This window comes from Geospiza fortis, unplaced genomic scaffold (assembly GCF_000277835.1).
Source record: "Geospiza fortis unplaced genomic scaffold, GeoFor_1.0 scaffold706, whole genome shotgun sequence".
NCBI classification, from domain to species: domain Eukaryota; kingdom Metazoa; phylum Chordata; class Aves; order Passeriformes; family Thraupidae; genus Geospiza; species Geospiza fortis.
This window is the reverse complement of record NW_005054606.1, coordinates 77,114-85,694: the sequence shown is the minus strand read 5'-3', so window position 1 is coordinate 85,694 and position 8,581 is coordinate 77,114. Positions and strand designations below refer to the sequence as shown.

Here is an 8,581-nt window from a genome sequence, read left to right as displayed (position 1 = left end):
GGGGCGCTTGGGATGCGGCTGCAACAGGGCACTGCGAGTGTGGAGGGGATGCGGGCTGCCCCAGTGGCAGGGAGGATGCAGTGATTACTGCAGCAGCAGTGTGAAGCCGTGGAAAAAAAAAACAAACCTGTTTTTTTATTTATTTTTTTAACTCCGTGTGGGGCAATTTGTGTGCATCGGATGTGGGAAGAGGTCTCAAGGCAGCTTAACCTAGAGGCAGTCCCAGGCAGCTTCTTGCTTTGACTTTAAACCATCCATGTCTGTTTCTCCATGCACCTTTCCCTCCATCCGTGTCCCGTGCTCCCCATCCCCTCCATCCCCCATCTTTGAAGAGAACTCCTGGAGCCCTTGTAGCAGAGGCAGCATCCATCAGTGCTGAGTGCTGCACCAGACCTGCAGCTGTGCTTCTCTCTGTATTTGCAGCTGTCCTGGGAGTGCAATCTGTGCTGAGAGAGGCCAGCATGCAAACAGACATGTCCGAGTCTCCCCTCATTTCACTGGGCTGCAGAGTGAGGGATTGGAGATGTCTGAGGGGCTAGCTCAATGTATGGCTGGTGCTTTATGTTCCTTCTGAGTGCTGTCAGCCTCCTGTCCTAGCAGGATTCTAGATTGAAAACATTGTGGGGGAGGTTGGAAGATTTGAAGGTTGTGGCTCTAATTTAAGGCCTCACTCACAAAATCCCCTTATGCCACAGCCAGTGTCCTTCAAAATAAAATTAAAAAAAAATAAAAACTGCAGTAAGGTGACCTGATTATTTTTTTAATGTTTACTCTGATCTCATTCTGGAGGAGAATGGTAGAGGGTGAGTGTTCTCTGCATACAGGCCTGCACTTCACCATGAGCCTTCCACATCAGCAGCTGTGCAGAAAAAATATTTCATACAGAGCTGGCAAGTTGATCTCTGGCTTAAAATAGGGGCAAGGCAAAGTTCAATAATATTTAACAAATTTTATACAGGATATGTTGAAAATCTTTCACTGAGGTAAAATGGCTGAAAATTGTCTGCTGGAAGATTTTATCCCTGGGAATGTATGGGCTGAATTAAATGCCTCTTGACATATTGGGGTGGGCACTTTTTTTTCTGGAAAACATAACAGCATTTATCAGATGTCATCAACAGGTATCTGAACATAGTTTTGGCTTATGTCTTCTTTTACAATGAGTTTCTCAGCCTTTTGACAACATTGTGACATGAGCAGAATCCTAAAAATAACTAAGAAAAATACATGTTGATGTACTGGGTCTCTAATGCTGCTTCTCCTTTCTTTCAGTGCATTTTTAAGACCTAAGCTGGGGAAACAATATGAAGCTTCCTGTGTGGTATGTACATACATGTGTCTGTTTTTCCATGCTTGTTAGTCACTAACTTTTCATGCAGATCAATCTGACCACAGTGCTGATCAGCAAGGTGCTCAGCCTGCACCAGAACTGGGTTTAGTCCATTCAGCTTCATTGTGTACTTCTGTCACATGAAGGATTTGAAATTGTTCCCATATAGAGAATCTGCATATCATGTCCATCTTTAGACAAAACAAAAAAAAAATTGGATATTAGTAATAAATATTTCATTAGTGAAGCTGTAGTAATGAAATAAATAATGACATAGACCCAGACTGTCATAGCTTAGTTTGTCTAACCTTGCAGTTCATCCTGTGTGGATGTGCTTTTTGCATGAGACTGATGTAGTTTCAATTTGTGGTTGCCAAAGGTGCTTCAAGCTTATAATATGGAAAATCTAAACAATATTAACAGGCTTTGGACAATACTTTTACCATTGTGCAACATGGGAAACACTTCTACTAGGAATTGGAGGGAGCATATCTTATCATAATTATTAAGGAGAGGCTATTATGCAGATACAAATAATTCTTATTTCTAAATGTACTTCAAATAAAGCCTCAAATTACTGCCAAAAAGGAGGAAAAAGGAAGACATGAAGCAAGTTCAAATAAGATGGCTATCTAGAGAACTTCAGAATTCCTTGAATGGTTGCTGGTCTTTGGATTACTTAAAGTACATTAGTCAGGTGTAGCCAAACTTGACAGAGTGGAAAAACTTGGTCTGGACATGTATCTTAATAGTTTAAAGTTCTTAGGTCTCTCTGCAGCAATTTTCTGACTTCCTTCTCACAAGGCATTATGCTGGAGAAGCTTTATCTGTTGCTGAGTCATTTTCTTCTAAGAAATCCATAAATTTTTCGGAGTTTTTGCTAGATACCAGATAGAGATAGAGGAGTTCTGGCTTAGTGTGTTGGTGAGTAAAATGTTCAATTCTAGCATATGCAGCAGTGATGACTGATTAATGCCCACTGACAATATCTGGAAAATGGAGCTTGTTGTTTTCCCTCCTTTACCAGGAGCCATGTCTTGGAGCACCTCTAACCTGGGGCTGTGGCTTCTTCTGTGGGCTCATTCCTGTTATTATTGGGTAGTGGGGTAGAGCTCCCTTCTCTGTGCCTTCTCTGTGATGTACCTCTCACCTCTCTGCCTGTAACTCCCTTTGCTTCCTGCTGTGCTGTTGGCATCAGGTCCCTGAGGATAATTCCAAAGCACCTTTCTTCTGTGGGCACATACTGGAATTTACTGAGTGTAAAAAAAAAAATTACACCCAAAAAAACCCCTAAACATAAATCACATGCTTCAGCCACGAGAAAGGGAGCTCTGAAAGCAGGCATTTCATAAGGATCCAATAAATTTCCGCCTCTTGGATGAAGAAGTTGATTCTTCTCCAGTTCTTAACATAATCATTAAATTATGGTAGAAATTTTTCAAAGGTGGAACTTAGTTTTGAGGAATTGGTGGGTTACAGGTTAAACAGACGCATTTGGTGCCTTCTGCTTCATCCATTTCCTCTGCCTGCTGGTGTGCCCACACCAACACATCTGTGTTATCACGTGGGGCAGCGGAGTGCTGCATGCATGGGTGAGACAGGGTTTCTGGAACTTGACAGGTACTTGACTTGTCTTCTGAAACCTCCTGCTCACCATCTAACACCCCTCTATTGACTAGTGTGCCTAAAAATCCTGTGCACCTGTTACAGGACCTATCCTTTGGTAATTCTCTAGCCAGAATTGCTGTAAGTGTGTCTATAGGCTGAGGCTTGAATTCTTCTGCTCTGGTTTGCACTGGCCATGGAGGAACTCAAATCTTTTCTGGAGGATCCTGCAAATTCAAAGTTTCTTCCTTTTCTGTTTTTTTTGGGTTTTCTTTTCTTGTTTTTGAAAATGTAATTACATGTTTTATTATTATGGATAATTAAGTATAGTTGTGGAACAAAGCTCAGAAAGAACCTTTATTTTTTGATCCAGCCAATGCACATGGTTGCAGAAAACTGAACTTCTGTGAGTAAAGTGTTTGGCATCTGTGTTTCATTACTTGTGAGTGTTTATATTATTGCTTTGTTTATTAAACAATGGAGCCTTACCATCCCTTGTGCTATGAGCTCCCAGGTTCCTGGATCTTGCCAGGAACTCTTCCTTGCCCAGTGGACCTGCCCCAGACTGACAGTGCTTTCTGCCTGCACCTCAAACTCTTTGCTGTCAGTCTGAAGTGACTTCAGCAGTGGTCTCAGCTTTCCCCCATGATGCAGGCTGAGCTTTGGAAGGACCAGGCACTAAGGTCCCCTCCAAGGACACAAGGAGAGTTCAAGAAGCACTACCCATTTCTCTGTGTTTCTGCCATGGTCCTTCTGTACCTGCCCTGGGCAATCCTGTAGGGATGCTCCCTGGCACTCCTGAGAGGATATAACAGGAGGTGCTGAGCTTCCCCAGGTAACCTCTGGGAACCTCTGGGCACCCTCTGCCAACCCCTGGCTGATCTCTTCCTGCCTTATGCAATTCACTGCAGGTACAGCTTCCCTGGGCTTAGAGCAGGGGTAGTTCAAGCAAAGCTGTTTAGGAAGCCATGACAGAGGCCAGCCAGAATGCTGCTGGAATGGGAACGTGTAGGAACACAGTTTGTGGTGATTGGGAGTGGGGCTGGGCCCAGCCTCATCCCCAGGGGGCACAGCTGAGCAGGACAGGTGAATGCTATTGAAGGGAACAGCCATGGAGTGCCCAGGGGCACTGACCAACCACCAAAGGGAACAGAGGGCACACAGGTGCAGTGCATCAGCAGGAGGGGATAAAAGGCTGGGCTGAAGAACAAGAAGGGCAGGTGCTTGCAGCTCTCTGAAGTGCTCTGGTGTTACTGTGTGTGGGTTGAAGCTTTTTGAAATTGTGTGGTGATTCTCTGTGTGTTGTGGCTGTCTCAATTGAGACATGTGCTGTGACAAGAAGAGATAGCCTGAAGATGCCTGGACAGAGCAGACAGTGCCCCACAGGCTGATCCTGGTCACAAGGTATTTGGCAGCACCTTTGGTTCTTGGTGGACATGAAGGTAAAAGGAGAACAGCAGCTGTGGGAAGGCAGCCAGACAAGGCTGGCCACCATTCCCTGTGAAAACAGCTGTCACCACTAGGCTAAAAGGAAAAATGCATGTGTAAGTGGTCCTGAGGGAGCTGAACACACACACAGCTCTGCTGAAAGGGACTGTTTCTCCAGCCAAGGCACCAACTTCCCTCACTATCCCCTTGGCAGATGTTCTTTATCTGCCTTTGGTGTGGGGGGTGTTGCAGGCTTGAACAAGCCTGCTGTAAGTAGGTAGCTGTTTACTTAGCCAAGCTGCAGCCCTGAGCCCTGAGGCTGTGGCTCTAGACATACCCAGAGCATGACAGTGTCTGTCTTCTGACTCACTTACAGGGAGCTTTTTCAGACATTCTGATTCAGCTTTCTTATTTGAGCATGGAGCTCCTCTCAGCTGTAGCAGCAGTTGCTTAGTTCATGCAGGGTGAAAATTAGGTCTTCTGCCCTTATAGCAGGTCCTGAAAGAGAAGAGTCACAACACACTGAAAAGGGGGCTCAGGAGCAACACAGGACCTTGCAACTTGAGCATCTGGAAAGAACTCCAGAATTCCACAGGAAGGCTTGTCCAAAGAACAGCGTGTTCCTGTTGGGCATTCAGTGGTTTCCTTACAGCTGCTTTTGTGTTTGCATTTTTTCTGGCAGCATATGGTACTTGTGTCTCAGATGCTTCTGATCAGATAAGCTATTCCAGAAGCTAATCTTTCATTGTAGTACAGAAATATTTTACTTTCTGCTCAGGCCTGGAAAGAACAGAAGAATCTGGTGGTTGACATAGAGAAGTCTTCACAAGGGCTCTGCAGCCCAAAATGTTGTGATAAATACAACGCTAATCTAAAGATAAAATTATGAACTCCTCAGCTGCCTCTTGAGTTTCTGAAGCATGCAGACCGTGGCTCAGATCTTGCAGAAGGCAATGGCTGAGGGACTTTCTACCTGATGCCATTGAGGTACCCAGGAATGAGACCTTGAATGGAAAGTCAGGGAGCAACAAGGTATCTTCTGTCACAATTCAGAATAGGGTTGGTGTTCCCAGTGATTTTTTTTCTCCCCTTGCCCTGTAAACTGAGCAGCTTTGTCAACTCTAGTGAAGTGTGAGCTTATGGTTTGGCTTCTGTGCTGGAGGGTGAGATCATTCAATTCAGTAAGGTCAGCACTGGTGCTTGGCAGGCCTTTCAGGGAGCTAGTCCAGCTTACTAACGTGGGTGGGAACTGCTTACCTCTGCGCTGACCTTCCTTTTGGCTTCTGTAGGGGCTTGGCTTGGTTGAGTGAAGGATTCAGTGAGCCCCAGAGCTAAGGGATGAGTGGAAATAGGAGTGTTTGGCTGGAGCAATGACTAAGGAGTGGTCCCTGTCCTCTTTGGATAAAAATAAGTAAAACCTCATGTTTTTCACTGTCTCTTTCAATTTTTGTGGTATTTGTAACAATGCACCTCTTGTTCTTCTTCTGGGGATATTTTGCTGCTTTGCTCCCTCCTTTTGTTATGTAATAATCCCTTTACTGGGATATTTACTCTAGACCTCTGTTGTCTTTATACTAATGCACTCTGTCCTCTGTGAATCCTGACTGGAATGGAATCAGGCCTTACAATGGGTACTTTTCTCCCTGTCCTGTCTGGACTTTCAAAGCATCAGTATCCCTTCATTTTGCCCCCATTCCTGAACTGATAGGATTGAATGGCAGGAGACTTTTCCTTTCACATGCTGTGGCCCCCAGTAGATGACTGTAAGGGTGAGTTGAAGCATCCCTTTTCTGGTAGACAGGTTATCCATTCGTGGTGCTAAGAAACACATATTGCTGATAACACGACCCATGGCACATTATTTTTGACTAATCCTCAGGAAGCCAGTGTTTTTTCCACGCATTACAGCAAATGCCCTCCAATTTCAGCCATTTTTGGTCCACAAGGAAAGTGTGTTACATTTTCTGACTGAATCCTGGTGTTTCAAGTAGGTGAGCACCGTGACCTTCTGCACATGGATATTTGTTGGCAGCTCTGGTGGTTATTGTCAGGATTTCAGGGTTCAGTCTTTTGGCATAGTCTTAGTCCTCTGTAATGGATGGATGTGTTTCTGTGCCTCTGAGCAGGACTGGGTGCTGTAAAACTACAGTGGTGAGGCACTATGCTTGCACCAGGACACCCAGCCTCTTGGTAGAGGAGTTTATGCCTGCCCACACCAGCAAACAGGGCCCCAAAACTGAGAGAACAAATGTGCCCAGCTGCTGGCACAGGCAGGAGGGTGCCTGTTAGCACAGGTTAGCATGCCATGCTTGGGAGCGGTTGCTCATTCAGGAGAGCATGTTTTGACATACTTGTTTTGCTCTTCTTCTTTGTAACTGAGTCTATTCTTATTACCACCCCCTCAATTTTGCTGGGAAAAGAATTGGTATGACTGGTGTTGCAGGATAAGCTTTGTGAATCTGGAGTGAGGGCCTCTGAAGCATCTTTTGGGCAACAGTTTGCCCAGAGCCTGGTAAAATTGGTGAAACAGCAAATAGGTAACCATGAGGTTAGGATGGTTTATGGAAAAAATGTGCATTGTCATTATCTTTGCTGTAGGTACTTCAGTGAAGGAATACAACTGCACTTATGATCTATAATGGGATCTTTGTATCTGATCACAGCAACATTTATTGAAACAGTTGGAGCAGCTAACAATAAGGAGCTTCCTTAGGGATTTCAGTGGTAGATAGCCTTATTTTGTGTTGCTTGAGGTGGAAATAATGAACTTGCTGCAGCCATCAGCTCTGTAAGTGTTCACAAAACCATTACGTCATAGCTCGACAAAAAATTTTGTACACTGATTACTTTTTGTGACAGGGTGTGAAAACATTTCCTAAGGCCCTCATACCTTTAGTGGTTTGCCCTTTATGTTACAGTAAACTGAAAGAGCATGTGTGTTAAAGAATATGCAGCACTCAGCTCCACAAATACAGGCTTTCCTAGCTCCTGTGACTTCTAACAGGATTACTGGCTTTACCCAGTACTGCTGCAAGTCTGGCTTGATGTCAGCACTGACTTATATACAGATGATACTTCAATTCTCTTATATTGCAAAAAAGATATTGTGTGGTCCATTCATTTCTTAGTCAAGTATGTCCATTTGTCTGGTGAGCTTTAATTATAGTCTGTATTTTTCAGGACAAATATTATAAAATTTGCTTCAGTTATGCAGTTAGGGATTTTTAAAAAGAGGATGTTCATGTATTGTCACCCTGTTTTTTTTAAGATTTTCTAAGCCTTCTGATGTTGACATTCTTGTAGTGAACTTTATCACACATTTTCTGTAAATAACCCATTGTTTTGCCTTCCTTTAGGGAGGAGGAGAAAATTGATGGACTGTTGGTTTGTCCAGTGTGATTGGAGAAGTGTCACTGTCACCCTCCAATCCGCTGTTGCTTTTGGAAAACTATAAATGTTGGAGTCAGAAAATAAACTGCCCTTTTCTTCCTTCACCTTGAGAATGGTGGTGTGCTTTTGTTCTTTTGTGTCCTATAGTGACACATGTACTGGAAGGAATGTACAGAAATAGACATAATGTATTTTTTTTCCTGTGTTCTTTTAGTCTTTTGAAAGAGTTTTAGTGGAAAACAAGCTGCATGGCCTTTCTCCAGCTCTCTCTGAAGCCATCCAGAGCATTTCTCGCTGGGAGCTTGTCCAAGCTGCTCTCCCTCATGTGCTGCACTGCACTGCAACACTGCTCTCCAACAGGAATAAGCTAGGTCAGTGCTCGTGTGAGCCTGTTTGCATTATTGAAGCTATCAGTGAAAATGTGACAGATTGCTGCTCAGGGTGCCAACAAATTCCAAATCCTTAGAATCCTAATTAGTTTCCTCTGGGGATTGCTTTTCTTGATGATTGTCTTTCTCTTTTATGGGAGGGTAACCTGTGAAATCTTCCCCAGTTAAGTTAGTGGTCTGATGAGTTAAAGAGTCAGAGTAGTTCAATAATATTTTGCTAGTTATTTCCCAGCAATAACAGAACTTACTTTAGCACCCAGCAGGCATGGGTTCCTTGAAATAATACGTATTTCTTTCAAGGCATGCTGCAGTGGTCAGTTGCAGCAGGTACTTTCAATGTCTTCAGTTTTTGGGGGTTTTTCTTCCTATTTTTCTTTTTATTTAGACCAATGCATGTGACTCTCAGCAGATAGTCAATCAGACAATAGAGAGGCAGATC

General features: G+C 43.9%; 1 protein-coding gene across 1 annotated transcript in view; it reads left to right on the top strand.

Moving 5' to 3' along the window:
- LOC102038531 (unc-80 homolog, NALCN channel complex subunit) overlaps positions 1 to 8,581 on the top strand; it is a gene marked incomplete at its 3' end in the record, with an annotated part of 89,673 nt that overhangs the window by 4,544 nt on the left and 76,548 nt on the right. Inside the window, exons 2-3 of the mRNA XM_031064575.1 lie at positions 1,273 to 1,321; positions 7,968 to 8,124. Of these exons, the coding sequence (XP_030920435.1) occupies positions 1,273 to 1,321; positions 7,968 to 8,124 (206 nt within the window). The remainder of the gene's footprint in view (positions 1 to 1,272; positions 1,322 to 7,967; positions 8,125 to 8,581) is intronic.